General features: G+C 37.8%; 1 protein-coding gene across 12 annotated transcripts in view; it reads right to left on the reverse strand.

Moving 5' to 3' along the window:
* Positions 1–25,526, reverse strand: part of ZMYND8 (zinc finger MYND-type containing 8) — an 81,602-nt gene that overhangs the window by 11,070 nt on the left and 45,006 nt on the right. For 7 of the 12 annotated variants that reach the window (XM_028735108.2, XM_028735109.2, XM_028735107.2 and 4 more), the window contains 13 exons: positions 20,177–20,410; positions 18,809–18,922; positions 17,954–18,046; positions 16,254–16,341; positions 15,671–15,726; positions 14,725–14,802; positions 13,193–13,308; positions 11,223–11,704; positions 7,474–7,608; positions 6,693–6,845; positions 5,822–6,319; positions 2,790–3,155; positions 1,008–1,198 (listed from right to left, as the gene is read on the reverse strand). In XM_028735108.2, coding sequence (XP_028590941.2) covers positions 1,008–1,198; positions 2,790–3,155; positions 5,822–6,319; positions 6,693–6,845; positions 7,474–7,608; positions 11,223–11,704; positions 13,193–13,308; positions 14,725–14,802; positions 15,671–15,726; positions 16,254–16,341; positions 17,954–18,046; positions 18,809–18,922; positions 20,177–20,410 — 2,604 coding nt within the window. Of the gene's footprint in view, positions 1–1,007; positions 1,199–2,789; positions 3,156–5,821; positions 6,320–6,692; positions 6,846–7,473; positions 7,609–11,222; positions 11,705–13,173; positions 13,309–14,724; positions 14,803–15,670; positions 15,727–16,253; positions 16,342–17,953; positions 18,047–18,808; positions 18,923–20,176; positions 20,411–25,526 lie in introns of those variants that run through there. The other 5 variants (XM_077929269.1, XM_028735106.2, XM_028735112.2 and 2 more) reach the window with 4 other exon arrangements.

The raw sequence follows: 25,526 nt of genomic DNA on the forward strand, positions 1-25,526 counted from the left end.
CAAGAACCAATTGGTCACTGTGGCATACCACTTGCCCAGATAGGCCAAGCAAAAGCATCAGCTTCCCTGGCTTCCAGAAACTCATATAGCTCAGCTACTCTCATACAGCTGTATCTAATGGGCTTCTATAGAGATAGCTTTACATATCTGTAAGACTACTCTGTCCCAAGAAGTGCAGGGTTTAAGGCTATTACTGTGACATCATTGCTCTGTACACTGAAGTGGAAAATACTCAGCTCAGAATACCATTTTTTCCTAACAGAATATCAAAAATTCTCTCTTGTAGCCTTTACGCAAGAACACCTACATGGTGCCATCTCAGAGTCTTCCTTCAAATTCCACAAAGGCCCCCTTTTCTATTAAGCCTCAGGCTTAATATTTAGATCCTCATCCCTAATTGGAGCAAAGTTTAAGGACATGAAATTATATTTCCTTCTATTAATTTTTCTCTACTTTTCTCCTACTGCTTAAATATAGATTTTAGGCTCTTTGAGGCAAGCACTTGCATTTGTTTTCTCATTATTATTTTAAAGCACCATACAGATGGTTGTCTATGCTAAAAGAAACACGCATGAAGTAGAAAAAAAAGCTTTGTCAAACATTACAGATAAATCTGATAAGTACTAATAAAATTATGATGTGCATACATATATCCACATATGTTGGGTTAATAAAATTTATCCATAAATGTATGTTAACCATGCATACATTTGGGCTGTTTTTGTCTCTTCCCTCCATCCCTGACCCCAAAACCCAAGCTTCTGTTTTTGGAGAACTACGGCAGGAAAACTTGCAGTGCTTCCAGCTACACACCAGCAGCCAGTTTAAAATATTGCTGTTAAGGTTCTTCCATGTGTTCAAAGGTTAAACTTATCCACATCACAGGATGAGGAAAAATGTTCAGGCAAGTGGATAACCTGCTTTGTTGCACATCAGCAACTGCATTAACTTCAAAGTAAAACTTGTAAGAATGTAGTGCTTTTTTAAAACAAAAACAAAAAACTTACTTTACTAGTATACTTAGCAATATCTGCAGCCACATCTGCTGAAGCTGTTGCTATTGGCAAGTCTGTATTAACTGAAGATGAAAGTGTACTTGCTGATCCAGAACTGGTTACTATGGAAACAGGTTGAGTGCTTGTAACCAAGGTAATGGTTGACGTTGAAGTACTCTGAGTAATTTCTTTTTGCTGTACAGCTAAGGACACAAAACAAACCCACAAGTGAATCACTGCAGATTTCAATGCTTTTGAAATGTCAAAAAACAGGCAAACCAATGCTAAATAAATGCTGTCCAATAGCTTTTCACAGCTCAATCTTGAACATTTGTGTTGGTGGATTGGTGTGTGATGCTCCCATAATACTTCTTGCAGTGGTGACATACCTTATTCTGTGACATTATGCTGGCATAACTGTGTAAACCAGGGCAGAAAACCCTAAGACAAGGCAGTTAAGGATTCTTAGGGCAACTTTTAGTGAGTGTCTATGCTGGTTTCACCAGCCACTGGAAAATACTCCTTAAAATGTACCATAGTGGGATAATACCTTGATTATGGCCAAGTAAAATGTCACAAAGTAGTGAACAAGCTGTTGATTTATTAGGAACTGTTCCAGAATGATATTAAGCAAAATGGGACAGGGAGGGAGAGAAGGGGGCAGTTGCAAATTCGGTTGATGCCCCAAAATCTACAGATTACAACTGTCTAAAGATATTAGGAAGATTTAATTAGATTAGTATCTGTTAGGTGCAAATTAAATTTCAGAATTAATTAGATTAAGAACTGCTAGGACAATAATAATAATGGCTGTTTCCCCATTTTTGGAAAATAAGAAATCTAGAAGTTACTTGGATCTATCCTCTTAAAAGGTTGGCACTCTTCGTTTTCATAACCATGTTTCACAGAAAATAAAAAACCTTCTGTCATCACATAACAAGGGATCAACATGTTCTTTAAGGACAGCTTTATAACCAATCAAAATTATATGGTGGAATCTAACATTGCACAATGGGACTTTATTTTCCTCACCTCTTCATTGCAGCCATGCCCTAGTCCCGTGTCACACAAACAATTTGCATGGGAGGGTTTTCTAACTCTCCAGAGCAGATTTTAAGGGTGTGGGGGGTTATAGAGGGAGGGACTCAAGCACAGACAGCATTAGATACAACCTATATTGTGCATCTCCATATTGATACAAGATAAGCTATGCCTTATCCCTGAAGTAGTTCACTTTCTTCCACTAATAAATATTGGTGATTGCAATCATTTCCCTTCATATGGTTATTTCCACTTATTTTTCAGTTCTCATTTTTCAGTTATAGATACATTTCATTTTATAATACTTACAAAATAATTAAAACTACAGTGGAAAGATATTACAGCAGTTCACATTCCAACTAAAATGCTGCAGATAAACAAATTATTCTAAGTACTGTTGTACCTTGGCTCCCAAACGCCTTGGGTCCCAAACGCCACAAACCCGGAAGTGAGTGTTCTGGTTTGCAAACGTTCTTTGGAACCCGAATGTCTGGTGCGGCTTCCACAGCTTCTGATTGGCTGCAGGAGCTTCCCGCAGCCAATCGGAAGCTACGGCTTGGTTTCCAAATGTTTTGGAAGTCGAATGGACTTCCAAAGTACCACTGTACACTTAAGGACCACACTGGTGGAGCGATTTTGCATTTTCATATCTTTACAGGACCCATATTTATGGAAGAATAGTTTGAAGTACTTGAGCACAATGACCACAGCAAAAATACAGCAGTGAGAACAAAATGGGAAAGGTGATAATACCTTTCACGGCTTGTCTTGTCTGATATCTTGTTCCTTGGGAGGACTGAGGTTGCTGCTGCTGACTCTGTTGCTGCTGCTGTTGCCTTTGCACCTTCTGCATATGCCATTTCTGAGAAGAAGTCTGAAATTTGTTTGAAGAATTCCATACTACCCGTTGGACTGCTGGGGCAGTTTCCTTTGGTAGAAGCGGCCTCTGCTTCTTCACTGGGCTCCCGGTGGCTGCAGCTGGAGTGCTGGCAGCAGAAGTAGTGCTTGTTGTAGCTGTGACACCAGCTGGAGGAGTCTGGGATGCGGATCGAGTAAGCACCTGAGTTTCAGTTGGAGGCTGACTACTTACTGTTGAAGAAGGTGGGGTTTTAGCTGCAGCTAAGTGGGTAGGAAAAGAACATGATCTTTTTTACTGACAATTCAGGTAATACAAAACCCAGTTACTGTGAGCAACATAGTACAACAGATATCTGTGCACGTAATTATTTTTCAGTGGGTGAAAGTTGCATTGTTCATTGCCAGCTGACTTTCAAAAGCAATTTACACATCACAGACCTACAAATGCCATCTTTTTGCCTGCAGAGAAAACGTGATGAAGTAAAAGAAAGTAAACTGAGTTCTGCGGGGTATATGTTTGTCACTCTAGGAGCCTCGAAACTTTCATTTTGACCCTTACATCATCTACTCTGGAACTATTTTTAGTCCCTCACATCATACAGATGATGCCTCTGAGCTGCTCTTTATCCTTGTTTTACACTGACATATATTAGGTTTTGAAACGTCTTCATTCAGATTATGAAACCATCCTTAATTATTGCACTCAGCAGAAGTTTCAGGAATTTGCTACTATAGGCAGCACACACACCAAGATTTCAAGACTCTCATGATCACATGTTCCCTGGTGATTTGATACTACTACAGTAGTACCTCGTTTTGCGACCAGGATCCGTTCCGGAGCCCCGGTGGCGGGCTGAAAAGGACACTGGACAAAGCGCCGTGTCTGTGCATGCGTGCGGAGTAGTTTGTGCTTCTGCACATGCGCGAGCAGTGAACCCAGAAGTAACCCATTCCAGTACTTCCGGGTTTGCTGTGGACGTTTAACGGAACGGGTGTGTGATGAGGCGGACGCTAGACGAGGTACCACTGTATAAAGGACACAAGTCATATACATGCTGCCAAAAGCCAGGGAAGATGAAATTTAAGTAAGAATGTATTCATTTGTTTATTTAAACTAATTGTAATATATGCAGTCCAAACCAAAAATTAAATAAAACTCAGAAACTATAGAACAAAACACAGAATTCGCTTACAAATAATACCAGCAAAGGTGACACAAATTCAACTCTCCCTTTCTCACATTAAATACCGAAAGGTTTGAAATAATCTCAAAAAACACTTCTTGAAGTGTTTCTAACCTTTCTATCTACCATCTTCCTTGTCTGAGCATTGCAGAATACAGATCAGGGATTGGAAACCAAAGGTCCCTCCAGATGTTGTTGAACTCAAACTCCCATCATCCAAGACCATTGGCCAGACTGGTAGGGGCTTATGGGAGTCCAACATCTGAAGGGTGATAAGATACTAATACTCTGTACATACTGACAAAAGCTAGTGCAATCTAGAGTACAGCTGTATGTTTTCAAGCCACTGTAGCAAAGACACATTTTTGGAAGATACAGTTGAACGTCCATTTACATAATCCTCTGGTTACGTAAATTTCAGGATGCGCGTGCGGCAAACCCGGAAGTATTTTACCGGGTTTTGCTGCGCACGCATGCACAGAAGTGTTCCTCACATTGCAGAAACCTTGGGATCCGACTGGACCTCTGGAACGGATCCCGTCCGCAAGCGGGGGTACCACTGTATTACTAATGCCTTGCTTTTTTCAGCAGGGTGATTCCTTCATCTCTCCTTCCTCACCCACAGTTGTAGAAGCACACTACAGGGGCACAGGCCACCTGGCTCTGTACAGCACAGTGAGATGACTTCAGGTATATTCAAAGTACACACAGTGTGTACAGTGGCACATGGGGGGGCTGCTTCCCCATTATGCAGACCCATTTCCCATTTGCGGCTGCGTGAACTGCCCCTAGCAGCCCTGCTTCCTGGGCTGCAGTTTAGCACTCAGTTGTGCATCCCTAGCCCTATTCATTACAGCAGCACTCATCACATGTCTGTGCATGCAACTGAAACAGTTTACTTTGATTATTTTTAAAATTCAAAACTCTGATAATTTTTATTCTAACCTTATTCTTCAAAATATTTGTTGAGAAGGAACTTCCTCATAGTAAGAGCTGTCTGACAGTGGAATGGACTCCCTTGGAAGGTGGTGGGCTCTTCTTCACTGGAGGTTTATAAGCAGAGGTTGGATAGCCCTCTGTCATGGATGCTTTAGCTGAGATGCCTGTGTTGCAGGGGATTGGACTAGATGATCCTTGGGATCCCTTTCAATTCTACACTTCTTTTTAAGACTTTTAGAGAAAAGCACGTCAGTATCTTACATTGAAATCAGACTGATCACAGTCTGCTAAACCTAAACATGCTGTTCTCCTATGGAGTATGGCTAGGCTCATTTTAAAATGCAGAACAATTTGCTTTGCAGGCCTCTATTTCTGGCACCTTGTGGAATGCATGAGCTATATTCATGGGTTAGAAGCTGATTTGTTAATGGTCCTACAGTGGGGCTTTGTTTTATTTTGATCCCTTTCTGTTTTTACTGTAAGCACAAGTATTTCCTCAATGCTCAAACAGTGAGAAAATACAAAGACAGCATTTGAACCTTGTGCAATAAAGGTTCCAAAATCGATATCTATATGTGCATGTTCGACAACATTGAGCAAATATTATTTGAGAAGTAATCCTCAAAATAGCTGCCCTGTTAGATTTTTAAGGAAAATAAAATTATTTCCACCCCATTCTAGAAGCACACGTTCACACACACACCACATAAGGTTTCAGAATTTCCGGGATTGAACACCACAGACAGCAAAATGCTTAATCTTAGATTGCCAATACACATAACAGGAAAAAGTATATTTTTCTACCTTCTTGCTTAGGAGGAGATTCCTTGGGTTCTTTTTTATTTTTGCGTCCCTCACGCCCACACTGATCTTCACCTAGGTCAATAACAAGTTCACTTTCTGAGTCAGAGTCCAGACCAAGATGTACTGTTGGCGAGTCAGTCTCATCTTTACCTTTCAACTTCTCTTTTGTAGGATGTGACAAACTTTTCCCCTTTTCAGAAACTTCTTTATCAGAGTCTACATTTGCCTTTTCTTTGACAGGGGTATCTGTTTTCTCCACTTCTGAGACTGTACTTTTAATTTCTTCTTTTTCTTCAGTTGGCGTTGGTGGTTTTGGTTTTTTTTTCATGGCCAAGGATTCTTTGTCACTTCTTGCACCTTCTTTTTCTTCTTCTTCCTGATCGTTCTTGGATTTCTGTTCATCATCACTGATATATTCACTATCACTAGAATCTGACTTTTCAGAGTCCTCTGAGTCGCTATGTTCTACTGCAACATCTTCAGAGATTTCATTGATCCCTAAGTACAAAAGAAGACTAATTTTTATTCATATATTTCTACCACACACCTCTTTACAATTATTGAGGCTTATAAAACTTAAGAATTAAGCTATAGATATAAAATAATGAGCACACATACATTGTAACAGACTAATTATATACCACACATAATAATTCTGTGAAGTAGGTTGTTCAAGTATTAGTTTTGCAAGCAAGGCTCATTTGCCTCCCCAAATAAAGAAGCTTTGAACCCTGGTCTGCTAAGATGCAAGCCAAACTCTCTGCACAAAGGACAACACACCATATTTAAGATTTACCCCCATTTATGTTAAAATGAACAATGTTTCAACTCTAATGCTTTCAACGCAAATTTGATATTACCATGTGCATACCTAACTGTGCTTTACAGCTCTCTATTGTCTTGTCAAGATTAAGCTGGAACCTGCTGCGAATTTGCCGCTTTGGGGAAATCAGTGGCGCAGGTGTGGATTGCTGCTGGACTGATTCACTCAACTCTTTCAGATCCATCTCAGCTTTACTACGATCTAGAATATTAAATAAAAGTGTTTTCATTACGTAACACAGCTTAAACAGAAATTGTTTTTGTCAAGGAAAAAACCTAATTCAATCAGTCCACTTTCAGTATTAATACTTGGTAATATTTACCACATATATGACAACATTTCAAAATAAATGCTGAACGACTATTTGGAAGCATGTCTGCAATCCCAGAAACAATTAGGATGCTTAAATTTCACAGAAGTTGATCAGATTTCAATTTCAGATTTAATTTTCACTGAAGTTGATGTGAAGGTTTGCAGTCAAGGAGTACAATTGAGTATAACCTATATGTTTATGCTATCCAAGGACCAGAGGATTTTGTCAGAAATATTGAGTTTTATACAAGAATAAGGAACTATGGTTTTTGGTAGCAGGTAAGCAAATATCATTTAGTTCTCAGAATCCTGTATCTGCTTAACTATATACTTGCCCAGATATTTTAAAAGCATTTAAAATATCCTTAAATTGAATGAAATTGCTTCAGTTGGGAAACAGGAAGTTTACCTGTCCACATTTATGATTCTGCACTCATAGAATCACCTTGAAACTTCTCATACGTATAAGCAAATAGCATTGATAAAATGAAAGTTGGTACTGACAATTTTAACTCACCAAGATTCAGATTCAGAATGCTTCCTGGAGTAGATGTTCTTTCTTGTTTAGCAGGCGTTGAGACTTGAGGAGAGAAAGGTTTGGGGCTGCCAGATAAGCTCCCTGCTTGGCCTGTCCTTGTTGGTGCTGGAGAAGCTGACAAAGTAGACAATTGACATAACTGCCATTTCAAAATATGACTAAAACCCCTTATTCAGGTATGACCAAGGTCTTGGGTCCACTCTGTGGGATTTGTAGCATTTTTGCTTTGAACAGGAAACCCACCCCGGTTGTGGTTTTCACTTACTGGATTTTGCATTGCAGATTAGGTGTGCAAAGAGCACAAAAAAAATCAGTATTTTACATTAAAAATACATTTTATGAGAAAATACACTGGAAAATGTTTATTTTATACAAAATGTGTACCAATTAAATGCAGACTTTGCATGTTCTTTCAGAAAAGTCAGAAGGACGGGACAGGAGTGCCAGTGAAAATGATATGAAACAGGAAAGCAGTAGGCTGCTTGATTCATCCCTAATCCTTCCACAGCATAAGTGTTAGAAAATATGAGGGCCCTTATTAAGTAGCTGCACTGGAATAAAAAGAGTGCAAAAATTGTGAATTTATTTAAACAATTTCAACTGAGAGTAAAATTCTCTTTTATTATGTCAAGTAAGAAGATTAATTATACCAACGATGTGTTGATTAACATAGATAACTAATTAGTTAGGAATTAGTTTAGGCCTACTTCCCCATTTATCTCTACCCACCTTAGATTCTGGTAAATTTCACCTGTATGTGGATTTCCTATACCATATTATTCTCAAGACACTGTTCCAACTTGCTAAATCAAAACAAACTATTTTGAAACATGACTGAGCTTCTCTACAGGTTTTACAGCTTGCTTACTTATTAAGATAGTTTAAATTGAATGTCTTGCAAAAAAAGTATTTATCAAATTCTAACATGCTGTTTTGCCAGCAAGTTAAGCCAAAGAACCCTAGCTTAATATTTGCAAAGCAGAGAAATCTTTCATTATACTATTTAGCCTTCAAATTTAAGATGTTTCATGTCATCACTTCTTCTAATAGCAAACTCAGGTGGAGAATAGCAACAAGACTGTAGCCAAAACAGGGTCACAGAGAAACAAGGAGATATCAGCATGCTTGGAAGAATGCCATGGTCTGAAGAAGTAATTTTTTTTTTTTTTTTAAAAAAAGCAAACTAAAGTGGCAACAAAATGAATAGTCCAATGCGGACTGAGCATGCTTAGTACTCTTATAGAATAAAGAATGACATCTGAAAAAGAAAAATGGAACAATGGGCTGGGAGAGAAGGGAGAAATGCCTTGTTTGGCGAGAATGGCTGGCTGGAACCCGAGCAGGAGCTTCTTTTATGTGGAAGGACAAAACGTTGCAGTGTGTTGCAGGTCCAAGTTTGTATTCTTTCAGGTCACAGTCCTGAATACACATCAATAGAAATATCTGTACCAGTTTTCTTGCCTTTATATGAAATAGTGAGGATGAGTTAGTGGGAACTGAATGTCCATGGAACTTGAAAATTGGAGGCAAACCCAAATTTCCTTCATAAACCTCACAAACACAGAGCAAGAGGCTGTTTTAAAGCATTAAGACTACAATCCAAACCTGCTGCTGCAGCGCTCTGGAAATTCCAACGTATCTGCAACCCACCCACTTACAATGGTGGCAGAAGTGGGGAGGGCAACAGATCAGGTCCAACCCCTGTGCCCTCCCATTTGGTGGCAAGAATAGCACAAGTGTCCCTCTATCAGGAGACTGGTTGAGCCAGCAGAAGCAAGTAGAGGGTTGCCTCCTCATCCTAGAGTTATGAAGGTTTGGACTGCTGCCTAAAATATGCCTTTCCAGAACCTGGATATCATTACCAGAACAAATAATGGCACATTCAGGCTCAAAATTCCATTTGTCCAGTGCATCATAGTATACCTAATATATGCATCAAATTAAAAGCCAGGCGTGCCCTTATGTTTGAAAATGCATGCCACCTATACAATGCATAATACCAGGTCCAAGATAATTTGCTCCCCAGGTAATGATCTCAAGTTCACAGTGTTTTTGTAATAGAGTAATGAGTGGAAAGATGAGTGATGGCAGGAATCAGAGTGAGTTACAAGTGAAGGAGTTCTGAGAAAGGACAGTTAAAAAGTTAAGAGAATATGGTGAGCAGGTAAGATCAGAGAGGAAAGGCATAGGTGAAAGGCTGGCAGTTAGGGTAGATGTTGAAAAAGGGACTTAGAAGTAATACATGTTATTCATAACTAAGTAACTATTTTTTCTTGTTTATTTTATAAAGTTTACTGGTTCTTAAATTTATCTATGTGTTCTGGTCTAGGTCGATTCTAGAAATAATACATTTCCCCCTTAGGCTTACTTTGATGTACACAATTAAGCAAATAAAGGAAGATTCCTATTGCTCTCTGTAACTTGGTAGGTGGTGGCAGCAGATTAGAGATTACTGGGTACTTGGTCTACATTCCAAAAGGAAGATGATCATAAACTTCAAAAATTATCTGATTCTCCTCCAATTCAAATTTTAAATGCAGAGCAAGATTCTTCATATTATATGTTCAAATGAGAAGAAGTTGTGTAATATTTTAAAAATGGAAAGCAGTCACTCTTGCAAAGAATTAAGCAAATCTGCAAGAGCCTAGCACAATAGTAAATGTTAAGAAAACTTCCTGATATTAACATAACAAATAGAAAATTCAGCCATGCCTAATGAAGAGAGAAGACATTCATGAATGAACAAATTAGGATACCAATATTGGATCTAATACAGCTTTTTTGTAAAGTACTGTGCTGACACTACACATAAATAGCTCTGGGGAAATGAAGAGTCTGTAAACAACTTGCCTTATACACAATCTATTTTTGCAATTTTTTTAGCTAATAGTGCTAGATATTGTTGCTTCCTTGCCTCTTAATGGTAAGCATGTGAAGCTAAATTCTAGAAGAGATTTTTAAAAGCTTGCTAAAATAAAAGAACACCATGGCAAAATGGCCTTTGTATCCTAACTTGTCACTCTGCACTACCTTTCAAAATTCAGTATTCTGTGAACTGTAGGTGCCTTCCTTGCAAACCACTGCTGATACTGGGGCAGACACCCCCTCCCAAAGTTACCCAGTCCCACTGACGTGTTCCTTGCAATGACACTTCCATTAACTTTAAACAATAGCTCCTATCCAAGGAGACACCAAGACATCATATTCCCCATTGCACCTAGAGAAGGTAGTATGAAAACCTGACCCTCTGGACCAAACAACGCATCCTTCTTTTCATCCCATCAGCACACTGAAGTATCAGAAACACATTTCTACCTGTTCCTACTGATCCAGATGCTCAGATCATGCCCCACCTCCCTGGTTCTTAGTTCTCCAGTGCAATGCCAGTCTGACCTGACATCCTTTGTTGAACAATTGCTCTGGATTCTTTCCTAAATGATACTCTTCCCAGGTGCCTTTGACCCACCTTGAAGTTAACACAAATCCTCTGCTATTAGCATGAGCAACAACCTTCCTGGCTCTGACCCAATCTTTTAATTGTTCCCAAGATAGCTGTGCAGATGCTTAGGAGCAGAGCTGCACCTGAGTCCAACAATACCTCCTACAAGTATTTTGATAATGAACACCAGATTATTTCCTTCCAGTTTTCTGACCTTCCTTGTTCTACATGATGATAAGGTTTGAATATAGCCATTGAAGCAGCATCTTTCCCCCCCTGCCCTCCTTACCTGTATTCTTATCAATAAAGTCCATGGACTCTTCACTTGCGCTAAAGTGACTGGAGGTTGCCTTTTTCTCTGCATCCTGTTCAACATCAGATCCCGTATGAACAGATGAATTTGTACTCATTGGGGAACGTGGCATGTCTGTTAAGGAAATCCTTCGCCCAGTACCGGTGCTCAGCATTGGTTTGCTCATTAAAATCTTGGGTGATGCTGTCATATCAAAGTTAAGTTTAATTTTCTCTTGTTTGTCAGTCTTAGCAGTTCCAGCACCAGGATTTGAAGGGTCTAACAACATTTGGTATTGGTTGTTGGGAGTATAGGGTGTCCGGAAAGGTGCATAATTAAATACTCCAAACTTTCTGCGAATATTCTCCACATAAACCTCCATCTCTTGCATTGCACTGTTGAATATGCTTTTAGTCTTTTTCACGGAAAAAGGAATTTCTTTAGACATGAGGTAGCAATTATTTACTGGAACCCAGGCCCTGCATATAAGACAGTAAAATAATGAGGGGACATGACATGACATTTCATGTAGATTGTGTCTAAGTCTTACTTTCAAGTATGTTTAGAATCTGAATAACAATTCTATGAATGAATTACATAAAATTATGCCTATTTGAGACTGAAACCTTCATTTAGGACAAACTTAAGGATACTTCCAATCTATGCAATACATACTGCAGTTTAGACAAAACCATTCCAGGTGTATGTTTTGCTTTCAAAACAATTTGATTAAGTAAATTCAACATTGACAGAATCAGTCACAATTAACCAGGAAGTTATTATCCAGCAGGCTGTAATTTTCCTGTAGTGTTGGCAAGTCTTTTACAATGCTGCACTAATATACTGTACTTAATAAATACCTCACAACAAGAACTTACGTGACTTTGTCTTAGGACTAGATTGTTAAGACCTGTTCATATGACAGACCATGAATACCACACTATCACAGAATCAGTTCTTTGACTGGCAAATTTGGTGGCCCCATGGTAACCAAAAGGGCAGTGAGGGCAGGCCAACTACAGGAAGTGTAGGAATTCCTGAATGCTTTGTGAGGTGGGGGTAGGGTGATTCCCCAGGTATATAGTAAAATACCAATAGTATTACTTTATTTTTTGAAAGAATGTTGCCATATCTCCTTCTGAGAGAGTAGCACATACACAAAGCATTTCTGCAGGTATAGAGCATGATAAATAGTTGGTGGGTGAAGCCAGGGTCTCCACCCAAGTTCAATGATAGCAATGGGGAAAAGTAACTCTCGTCAATGTAACAAGTATCTCTACCTGTCTTTTCAAATTTAGGGGTTCTAATACAGCCATCCTTGAAACTTTGCTCTGTAGTGCTGCAGCACTCAGTTTAGGAGCTGCTTCCACCATTCACACACCATCAATTTTATGCTCCTAAGTTGTTTCAAGGGGAAAGGAAGGCTGAGCCCCCACATCACACAAATTCTAATGGAGCATCAACATATTTGTCTTTCAAGTTTATATGTTACAAAGTTGCTTTTTTGTGACCCCCCTCAATTAACAACATTACAGCGAAGCTAAAATGTTAGAGTAACTACATAACGTGTATAAGGTATAAAAACATAAGTTTGATCTAATGATAATGAGTTACCCCTGCCACAAAATTTAACATAGGCTTTATAATGTCCCAGAGAGTAAATGTGACTGGAGTAAAACATTGCCTCAATATTGTGTATACAAAAACAACATATTGATTAACTTTACATATTCAAAATATGATAAGTAAGCTTGCATTGCCATTGTGGCAACCAGTTGGTATGAGACATAAAAATATGATAATTAATAGGGAAATGGAATGTACTATACATGCTACTAATATGAAGCACTACAAAGCAGAATAATAACATGTGAACTACGCAATAGCAACCACTGTGTGGTAATAGATATATATTTTAAAAAGAAGAGTCATTGAACCATTCAACCACCTTTTGACTGAACTCCCACCTGTCATGCTGACCAAAGAAACGAGCATCAACTTGACCATCTTTATCCCTCAGTGCTTTAGCAGGCCAGAATGGGAAACCTTTGAGCTTAGCCCAGACCAACGGGTGTGGATTGCTCTAGAGGAAAGTGCACAGAGACCACACAGTGAGAAACTATTTAAAGACATATAGTACTTTCTAATTACTGGCATGCAAGACAATACCTTAAAATACGATATGGATTGCATATTTCAGATATTGCAATGTACCTTCCTTATGCAGAAAGGGTAGTGTTTGTCCAGATGATTGCATAGCTTTAAGTTTTCCCATTCTTTGTATGTTATGAAGAGAAATGCTTGCCTTGCCTTCCCTTGAAATATCAGTCCTGTTTGTGGTGGCAGTGAGGGGAATTCAGAAGGCTTGCCCTAGAAATTATTTTATTTCTATAGCTAGCAAAACTCACCCAACATTGAAAGTTTTGCATCACTTCTGGAAGTTGCTTGGAATGGGGTTTGCTGAATTTCCATGAAAACAAGACGAACAACGCTCATGGTTTGCATGGAGAGCATTAAACCACAAGCCTGAATTCAGACAAGATGCCGAGCAAAGCAATGGCTTAGCTCCGGACAACAGCAAAATGACTGGAGAGGAGTAAAGCAGGTATGATCTCTGTTTCAGGAGACTACTTGTTTGTGCTAAGTCAAGGTTTGGCTTGAGTTACATGAGAATGAGGGTACAGTGAACCATTATTTATTTCAGACTATGTGACGCAGAACTGAGGCCTTTACTTCAGTCTCTATTACAACAGTCATTTAAAGTAGGCTTTTCCATTATCCATGTGTTGCATATTAGAAGGCAGGAGAATTAAAGAGACGGAGAACAGGGGCTTGTCAAGGTGTTAAAATGGGAAAGATAGCTGTACAGGTGATTAGGTTTCCAAATGCATTTCAAGAAAACATCTTTAACAAATGAATTTCTTTCAATGCTTCTTAATAGGACTGCTTGGGGAAATTTCTTTCAGTTCACCTAAGCAGATATGTACTGAAAGAAATGCCCTATCTCAAAATGTGTTAGGAACCCAAAAACGTTTTCTTTACGGCTGTTTTTGATCCTCGGTTGCTTGCTTACCGAAGTCCCTACAAGAGACAGTGGCTGAGAATTTGAACTGTACTTGTACTCTTGGCCACTACATTAAGTTTCTGTTACCTGTTGAAGTAGTTTGCACATTGACAATCAAACCATACATCTGACATTTAATTCACATAAATTAAAACAGGAACAAGTGCAAAACTGAAGACTGATTTTAAGGACTGGATGCTTTAGTAAAATTCCTGTTTTTCACAAAAGGCTGGAGTGCTTGGGTCTGCCAAGAAGCAGGAGGACCATGAACAATTTAAACTTTTGGATTTACACATCAAATGTAGCTTAAAAATGCATACTTATAAACTGAAGTAGATTTCTCTAGGTCACTTACAGATTTAAAGTAAGAAGCAAAAGAATAACTCCAAACTTAAACTGGATTAAGTGTGGACTTAAAAAAAAGATTTTACTTACACAAGGCTCACAAAACCAATTCTCTCGTTTTTGGCAAGCAGCTAAATAACATTCTGGACATACTTCGATTTCATTCATCTGTAAAGAGAAACATCAGCTACTGTAGGAGTTGGGAGTGTGTTATTCAATTAAAAGGAATCCAGAGTAAGAAGAGCAGTCATTCATAATTTTCTACTGCAGAGAATAATACATTTTGCTAGTCTGTGAATTCTGAAATTTAAGCATACTAAGGCTGCAATCCTATCCCAATTAAAGTGAGAGCAAGTCTCAGTGAAACTTACTACTGTGAAAATATGTATAGGATTGGACTATTATCGTTGCTTCCTCAGTGGCTGTGCTGTTTAATATAACAAGAATATCTTCAACATAAATAAATCAATGTTTTAGTCTTCCATAGTGTAGTGGAATCTTGCCATCTGACAAGCCATGGTTGTCCAGCTACTTTAGCTATTTGTTTACAAATCGCAACAGCTCTACCATGCAAAAAGAAAGGAGTTGATGAAATTGGTGCTTCTTGCTCTAAATTCCACATTTCTGCAATGTGGAGGCAGGGAGACACAGAAGGAAGGTAATGTGCATTAGAAGCCAAATTCTGTGTGAATGTCTTTCTTACCATGCAAAGACATACCAAACACACACACACACACACACACACACACACACACACACACACTCACACTTAAAATCCGACTTCTGTGCAGCCAGTTTAGCAACGAAAGGAATTTTTCCTCTATTCTTGATGTTAAGTACAAACCTATACATGCCTAGTCAAAGGTAAATCACACAGAGTTCAATGGGGCTTACTCCCTGATAAGCAGATCTCTCAGTGCAGTAAAGAATGAAGGTCTAGCTCATTTTATAGATGGCAGTCATAGTCAACATTGATTTTATTTTTTTAAAAAATGTTTTAATTAATACAGTATGAAAACTAATAGGTAATACATACCTCGTGCTCACAGATTTTGATTATGACTTTTGCTGTTTGTGTTAATTTGTGATTTCCTGAGGAAAGACATAAGCAGAGATGTCTAATAAAATCTCCATTGTAATAACATGTTATTTGTACTACCAATCTATAATAAATATTTCTATTGGCTGGTATTCAAAATATTTATTAAAGGAAAATTATTGGTATATTGAAAACTAACAGGACAAAGAACGGTTTACAAAAATAAGGCTTTCATCCTTTCCTGAACCCAGGCATAACATGGCCACAACATTTTGGAAATAATCCTCTCTTTAAATAGTAATTATTGGATAGCAGTCCCTTTTAATGTTAGCATTCTGCATTTCAGAACCACATTTTTTAACTTAACCTCATACAAAGCAAGCCAACTTAACATATATTTTAAGTCAGGCCAGTATGAAAAAATCAACTAGAAATATCTTCTTTCTTGGTGTTTAAAGCCCTCGACTTATTTAGATTTCAAGTTCTTATTTATGGATGCTTCGCCTGCCATTTGTTGCGGCATTACCATAATGTGGCCTCATGATCAAATGATACAGTTTATCATCTTACACATACTTACCTCCATTGTAAATAATGCAATTGTGCAAAATCCATTTGGCATCAGCCAAAAAAGCTTCTGTGCATCCATACATCTTCTTTTTAACATTCTGCAAAAGAAAACATAAAAAATGTATTGGAATTTGAAAATCCAGAAACTAAGTTCACATTTTATTCCATACATATTAATGAAAAGCTGTGCCTAGATTTTACCAAAAGTGAGATTACTGTCGAAAGTGTTTTAGTTTGTTCATAGTCAAGAACTTAGTTGACATAATCAACTTTGCACTAATTTGACACAAATGTAATTTATTTACATATCATAATAGCATAATATGACTAAGAGTTTTGGAAGTCACAAGATACTCAAAACAATTGCTGCTAAGGTAATTTCTGTTTCATATACGAAATCAGGTAAAAGACAACTCGACAAAATATTGGTGGAGTAGAATCACAATTTTTAAAATGTTGGCAATAAAATTGGTGTTCATAGTTAAGAAAGCAATCCTCAAAATTGTCAACATTTTGTAAATTAGACATTCTAGTGGTTTGCAGCCATTTTAAAAATAGAGAAAATTCATCTACAACGGGCCCTTTTATGCCTGTTTCCAGAATCTGCCATATTCTCCTAAATTCCATCAAATTAACCTTAATAGTTTGTAACTGTTGAGGCACATGACAGATATGGGAGAAACAGAAGTTGTGTCCATGTGTCACAGTAAGGCATGGTTAACATGGATAAACAAACAAACAAACAAACAAATAATGACAACAGTTCATCATGGACAAGCTGTTCACTCCTGCTTCACTCCTCCTTACTAGAGAATGGGAGCAAGAACCACAGTGCCTGGATTGGCATTACCTACAAATTGGAAGTGGAACAATTGCAACCCCCAAACAAAACCACAATCTGAAGCAAAGTTTTTTTTTCTTGGCTTATCAAGCATAGCTGTTGGGAGTGAAACAAACCACAGCCACTAGTTCAGACATAAGTACGAAGACAAAAATTGTGGTTGTTGCACTCAAATACTAGCAAAGCCGGGTGAAGGAAGAGCTATCTGTGCGTTCATAATCATGGTTTGCTGTCGTGCAAGAATACATCTAGAAAGAGCATGGCTCTTATATACTGTGGGAAATAATAGTTATATCTGGATATATATATTTATTTAAAAGGATTTATATACCATTTATTCACTAAACCTCTAAATGGTATACATATAATACAGGATAAAAGTTGTAACACAAAGAAGGAAACCCCAGTAAGATGGGGGCAAAATAAACTCTTTTAAAAATTATTGTGATGCCAATTTTCACCCATATAAAAACAGGGGGAAACAGGTTTGTTGTGTTCTAAAAGAAAATAGTTATTGACGACAAAGAGATAAAATAATAGAGAAAAGTTACCACAGGAGCAAGACCAAGACCCACCTTATTTTTGTAATTTTAAGTTGTTTTAAGCTGTTTTTAATATTGTGTTTTAAATTGCTATAACCTGTCCTGGGACCTTGTGGTTAAGGGTGGGTAAAATAATAATAATAATAATAATACTAGCACAAAGGATAATAAAGGCCAATATTTCCAGTATAGTTATTGGGCAAGCTTGCTCACCATCTAAAGGGAAAACTGCATGGATTTTACAATGAGACAATACATATAGTTATGAGCATAGTAACAACAATCTAGTAGAATTAAATAGGATTTTTCTCTTTGCTATCAACAAACCTTTTCTAATGTACAAAGGTCCATTGGATGAAATATGTATTCTGCATAATCTGGATGCTGATCAAGTGAAACTGGCTTTTGAAATGGCTCTGTCTGTTTAAATAAAAGCAAAATGAGAGAGTCAGGACTGCAACATTTATTGTATTAAAATTGGTTTCAACTAATCAATTAAAACTTTTGTCAAAGTAAAAAGTTGTCCAAACAGGCTGATGACACATTATCTAATATTATTTAGCAGCAGCAGCAGCAAAAGCAACAGTAGTACAAGTCCTCATAAAAACGGCTAGTGGCAAGGATATTTTAGAACCACTGGGTTGCATCCAATTCAATCATGCTCTGAACAGACCACTGAAATCAATAGACTAACTTAAGCCCATTGATTTCAATGGGTGTACTGTGACCATAACTCAGTTGGATACAACCAAGTGCCTCCAGTGAGAGAAATGGGGGAATACCACCTTTAAAATTTGACATGCTATGACAAAGAGATAAATAATCTAAAACAAAGAAAGCTTGCCTTTCACTTCAGAACTATTGCTTTTACTCTTTTAAATTTATAGATATCAAATCATCTAAACTCTTTTATATAATTGGCTAAACATTTGTTCAAAAGTGGTTGTGCAAATTAGACATAAACCAACATCTTGTGAACAAACATCTGCCATGAAATTATAGATGGCAGTCTGCTGGTCTTAATAGTAAATTCCTTCTCCCTTCCCCACCCCCCGCCCATGGTGGCAGGAAACCAATTTTTTCCACTATACATTAGATAGGGAGCTTTACATGTAGTCAGAAATCTAAAGGCTGAACAGACAATATCCAGTGGAGTGAAATAGTAACACATATTATTCTTACCCCTGGCTGTTTCATTTTCTGTAGTGCAAACTTGAGCAAGTAGGATAGCTGTTCAATAGTGAGCATTGTCATAGCTTTACTCTGTGTTTCTATGCATTCCGCTACAGTAATTTTCTAAAAGTAAAGATTGAAAATACTGAAAAAAATTGCAAAATGTGTGCAGATGAGCACCCCATCACCCCTTCATTATTGTGGAACATGAAGATTAATGCCACATGCAGACATGGATGTTGATAATTAATTTTCTCTTAATTGGTGCAATGAATATTGCAACAGTCCCATGTTCATGAAAATGTCCTGTTGGTTCAGAAATGGTACCCTAAAAAGATTCACGTGGGGATGGGGGAGGATGAAGACAGGCTGGCTTTGCTGGCAGTTTCTGACTGACCCCCCAAATGCTACTGAATTATGAATCCTGAAGTTAAATGTGGCTGGGCACTTGCCCAAATCTTCCTTATTTCCACCATTATGCCCAAGGAGCTTAGGATTTTGCACCACTTGTCTTGGACAGGAAGGAAGATTGTGAACCAGAGAATCATGGTTAACAGGAAAGAATCATGGTGCCATAGAGGATAATGGAATCTGTGTGAGTGGCAATAATCACTCCAAATAACCTATTTAGGTCCTCTATTTCCCCCCTAACAAATAAAGCTGAAAATGCTTCCAAATGTAGAGGACTGTAAGTACACTCTTTCTAAATGAAGTGTACCGTTTTTCATTATACTGAGGCATCTACCTGTTGGTGTGCAAGGCTAGCAGTCTTGCCATACCTAGAATGATTGCTGGTATCTATCCTGTACAGTATTACTTTGCCAAGTTTCCCCCCCCCCCTTGCTCTTTATACTAATAATCTCAGAGGCAATGACTAAAACCCCATTCATACTTCATGCTAATGGTCTGGAACATGCTTCCCTGTGAAGTTTTTTTACGCTGCCTCAGTAAGTATTTGAATGCAGAAAACAGGTAGGGAAGGCTAATCCTTTCCAGAAGGGAAAGAATAAGGCAGAAAGGAATCATACAACTGGCCTTGCACACACCAAAGTGATGTGAGGAAGATATCATACATAAACTGCTTTCACCACAACAAGCTAAGTGTCGCTCAGGAGGCGCAAATGGACACGAATGCCCCTGCCATCCCCATACAGTGGTACAAGACACGATGAACACAGAGGATGTAGGTGCTAAGGATGGGGGAAAACATTAATGAAAGAAAAACAAACAGAATGGTAAATATTGGCAATAGCCTTATTTTGGATGCAACTTTGCATTGCTTCTCTGCCTTTCCAAAAAGTGACCAGGAAGTCACACTGGAAAGAAAAAACATGGTTCTGAGAGGTGAAAACCAGTAGCAATGAGACACATATTCACCTCAGATAGACTAACCTCACATTCTGGGCAAAACCAATCCCCCTCTGGCTCCGCTGTCAGTTTCAGACACTTAGCATGATAAACCCGAGGGCAGAGTTCACAGCAGAGGACTTGGCCTTCCCGATGACAAACCCAGCAATAGAAATCATTCCGTCCATCCTGCGGTACAACATCAACAGGGTCTGTGGTGAGTGGCTGCTTCATATAGTAAAACGGACCATGTCTTAGTTCTGACTGAAATGTAGGCAAGAAAGACAGGTTTGGTTTCAAAACAAATTTGTATTTTAAAATAAATATGATGATCAAACATGACCAACCAGCCCCCACCAGCATTTGATACAGCCCACCTAATATTAATTCAGATGACTTCTCGCATTCAGTACATAATAAGCATTTGAAACCAGAGCAACATATATCTCCCTCAGGCAAGTACAGTTGTCTCAACTTAGATGTACTTTAATGTACTCTGATGTACTCTAATGTACTTTAATTAGGACCAAACTAGATGCAGTTAGTAACTGTATACTTGTGTGTGTGTTTTTAAGCAAATACCATGGGTGGGTTGAGGGGAGAATCAACCCATTGTCCAGAAATATATCAGACACCCTACACCACATCCAATACTTGCATTGGGAAAGAAACTTGCATTAGCTGCAATGGTACATAGATAAGCATAATTAACTATATTTATGGGGCAGATGACTCTTTCTATCAGACAACCTTCACCAGAAAAATCCGAATTTAACTTATTTGTATTTATACAATCAATAGTTATATAAACATAAGCTTCCCGACATTTCATGTGCTTTAAATGTGTCAATGTTTGAACAGGAAGATGCAGGACAGTAGTAAACCATGTGAACATTTGTGAAAAATTTAGAAAGGGGAAGGGAGAGGACATACAGTGGTACCTTGGTTTACAACCATAATCAGTTCCGGAGGTCCGTTTGTAAACCAAAACAGGTTGTAACCCAAGGTGCGCTTTTGCCAATGGGGCCTCAAAAAAAATTGTAATCCAAAAAAGATGGGTTGCATTCCCCAAAAAGGTTGCAAACCGGGACACGCACTTCCGGGTTTGACATGTTTGTAATCCAAAACATATGCAAACCAAGATGTATGCAAACCAAGGTACCACTGTATACCTCTCTTTACAAGTATCTGTCTGGAAATAAATGTGCCAAGCGAGAGATGGGGAAAAGAATATCTTCCTGCTCTGCTTCTATTCAAATTTGTTGTTACAAGAACTTTGTACCTTTAAAAATATATGCTTGTTTTAGCTTATTTCCCTTTATGTGACTTTTCTTTTAGATCACAAGTCTGAGGGCAGACTTGTCATTTAGCTTCCAGAAGTTTAGGGAGTCCTTTCAGCTCAGATAAAATGCTTTAAATATATGTTGACCCTTTACCCTTCCAATGCTAGTCCTTCTTGCTCAAAACCATTAACATATTTTTAAAAGACAACTGGGCCAACTCAATAGTTGCTCAGCTATCACTTCAGAAAACATTGATTCTAAATTAATTAACAGTGGAAGTTGGCTTCAAAGCAAAGCATATTTTGTTCTTTAGCCATTTTGCATATGAGCACATTCAATAAAAGCCCAAAAGAAACAGGACATGTTTGTTCACAATAGAAATTATTTTTTTACTTTTTCTGCCTTTAATATCTTTGCAAAGAAAGTAACCCTGCAGGAATAAAAAACTTAAAATAGCTAAACCCATGTCAACTCCAAAGAAACACATGATTCCAACACCTCTGCAGTTCCAGCAGCGTGTGTTCAAAATATGTTGTTATAATAATAATAATAATTTATTATTTATACCCCACCCATCTGGCTGGGTTTCCCCAGCCACTCTGGGCGGCTAAGTGTTCTGCTCACACCAAAATACAGCAAACATACATTCTAATCTAGTTACTACAATTAGGCATGTCAATGTGAAAAGAGGTCACTAATATGACCCAACCTATCATCATTTCCTAGTGTACAATTCTAAATGTGGTCCAGTAGGTATCATAAAATATGCTGCAACATAAACTGCAGTAGTGTGTCAAAAGGATAATGAATACACAACACTGATGGACAAAATAAGCAAAGACAGAGGGCAAATGCCAAACATTATTACTAAAACTAAAGTGGCCCCACTGCTCCAATTAGGAGCAATTCTTTAGCGCAGACGAGATTTGTCCTGAGAGTGCTCCTCATTCACATTCCTTGAGCCTCCAAGGAACACCTTCAGCAAAACAAAAAGACCACACTTGAGACCTGACATTCCCAATATTTCCAAAGTTAGAAAACCAAATAAACAGACCCAAGGAGAAACTTAAAACTCTTATATATTTTCAGTCTTTGAACTCTCTATACCAGCCTCTCTCAACCTTCAGTTCTCAGATGCTGTTGGACTACAATTCTCATCATCCCTGACCACTGATCCTGCTAGCTAGGGATGATGAGAGTTGTAGTCCAACGACATTTCAGGACCAATGGTTGAGAAAGGCTACTGTATGCAATTTTAGCCTTCTTTATATATTTTTAAATGTTACACAACTGAACATTACTGCAACCTCAAACTCATTTACAGTATTCAATCAAAAACTGAAGTTCAGTTTGCCACTGGGAAATCAGTAGTTCTTGGAAGTAACTATTGCTTCATATAGAAATCAGTAACTCTAAAGTTCAAACAATTATTTGGCTGCTGCTGGAGATGAAGTTTATAGAGTTCTATGAAGGCATGAAATATGTTGCTTGCAATCTAGGACAGTAATCATCCTGGATTTCACATCCATGTAAATAAAGTATCTTTACTGAGAACAACCACCTTGAATTCACCACCTCTGACATGTTTTACAAGATAAACAACCCTAACTTAATCATATCATACTCTGTTCTCAAGGCCCTTGTGTGTGTTGCCTGTTGGACAACTTGCTGCAAAAACTTTTCAGCTCAAAAAAGGTTCCTTTCCTTATTTTCACAGCAACTTGAAAATAGCTGTAACACTAGAGATACTCTATCAATATTAATTCAATTCTAGAAACAGTTACATAACTAAAGGTGTCTTTTTTCTTTTTGCTGCAATAGGTTAGTAATAGTTATGACCACTAGGTGACACCTGAGACACTTAAGTTAAAAGTTGCTTGGACCTTCTCCAACTTAGATGCTGCAGGCTTAGTATGTACTGCAGGATGCACCTCTAAATAACTGCTTGCCTAACTGTTATGGATATTTTTCATTTTGTAGAACCTGAGGACATGGACAAGATTCTTTGAAGGCTAGGGCCTACCACATACAATTTATTAAGATTGCCAGATAAAAACTAGCCAAGTAGGTCAGAAGAGTGGTAAATGTCTTTCTTGCATGGTCCAATATGGTCTTAAGGAAGTGGTAGTAAAACTTTTCTTGGAAAAAACTCTCATTGATCATTTCTAGCCAGTCTCCAACACTCCATTCCTGGTTAAGCTGACTGAGCATGTGATGATTTATTAACCAGGTTTTCCTGGATGAGGTAGATTTTCTACATCCATTCTGTGGCTTCTGATAGAATCAGACATGGTATCCATTTGCATAGCCTGGCCAGGATGGGACTTGGGGACATTGTTTTAATAGTGGCTCCAGTCTTTCCTGGAGGGTCTGTTCCAGAACACAATGCTGAAAATTACTGCTTGCAATTAGGCTATGGTAACTCAGAGTGTTCCATCTTTCCAGTTACAGATAGGTAGCCGTGTTGGTCTGCCATAGTCAAAACAAAAAAAATTCCTTCCAGTAGCACCTTAAAGAAATTCCTTTAAAATTCAAAAAAAATTCCTTTACAATCCAAAAAAAATTCCTTCCAGTAGCACCTTAACTTAGTTGGTCTTTAAGGTGCTACTGGAAGAAATTTTTTTAGTGTTCCATCTTGTCATCTAAGCTTTTCAACATCTGCACAAAATCACTGGGCGAGGCTGTTCGGAGATTTAAATGTTGTACCATCAGCATACTAATAACAAGACAGCTTTTACTCTCCTTTCCATTCTCTCTGGCATGTTATTGTCATTATTTGTTCTGCTCTTTCATTATATTTTATTCCACTTCTTTAATGTATTTAGTTCTAAAATATATGATAGTTTTACACATGTTTTTGTACTAGTTGTTGGCAACTGCCTTAGGCATGATCCATAGAAAAGTAAGCTAGAAATATTTAATAAATAAATAGTCCTAACTACATTGCTGTTTGGGAGAGACTTCCCATTACAAATCCTACTTCAACACTATGGGTAACACGTTAAGATTACCACACCCAAATTGCTACTGCTGCTGTTCCCACTTACAGTATTAATTTTTACATTGATAAGTGTGCCAACAAACAGTATTAGTATTATCACCAACTATATGCCAATACCAAAAATGTTACACTCTCCTGATTTACTCCCATAGAAATAGAGAAGGAACACATGTATCAGAAATACCAAATGAGACATTTGGTTATGTTCTCTCTCAGCAGCTTCATGATAGGAAGACTTAGTTTCAGTTCTTACTGTATAAAAAACTAGAATACTAAAAATGACAAATGTGGTACCGATGGTTTAGAATGACTTTGCATTTGCTTCAAAACAACAATAGCACTGCTGTTATTTAAGCAAGATTAGTGCTTTGTAGAATACTGCAAAAATTCAAACGTACATCTTTCTTTTTTACTGTAAAATGTATGAAGAATTTTACAGTATTTTCCAAGAATGTTTTGTTCACTTTTTGTTGTGGTTACTTAGCCTACCAGAAATAATCACTGCTTACTTATACTTCATCTGAAAGTGCTTTAGTGGTTGTAGTTACATTATGAATACTACAATCACAAGAAGATGATTATTGCAATCATACAAATATAGCAACCACATACTCATTGTCTTCAATTGCCACCTCAAAAATTTGGGCAGCGCCCCATGATGCCCTAATTATTTTCTATTAATAGAAGACAGACTAGGAGATGAGTATGCAGAAAATAGGAAATCTCCATCAGGAGATACCATTTTTCAACAAATGCTACAGCATCAGAGAAACTAATACCACAGCTGAACATGAAGTTTCTCCAAGGCATGGAGAAACTGTTTAACACAGTAAGCATCCAATGATTAGCTGGTTAGGATTAAGCTGTAATAGATATTCTCTATGTATTCTGAGAACTTTGGTTGAAATAAACAAATAAAATGCATAAATATTACATTTGCTTAAGTATACCTGGGCTTTGACTCATTTACTTGAAATCATTATTACTAGGAAAAAGTTGCTTTTAGTGTGCTTACATAGTGATCAATAATTTAGAGCATGATAATGTAGAAAAATTTCCTAGTTTCCCTGGAACTATTTAGCAATCTAAATATCAG

This window comes from Podarcis muralis, chromosome 5, assembly GCF_964188315.1.
Source record: "Podarcis muralis chromosome 5, rPodMur119.hap1.1, whole genome shotgun sequence".
In the NCBI taxonomy this organism is placed as follows: domain Eukaryota; kingdom Metazoa; phylum Chordata; class Lepidosauria; order Squamata; family Lacertidae; genus Podarcis; species Podarcis muralis.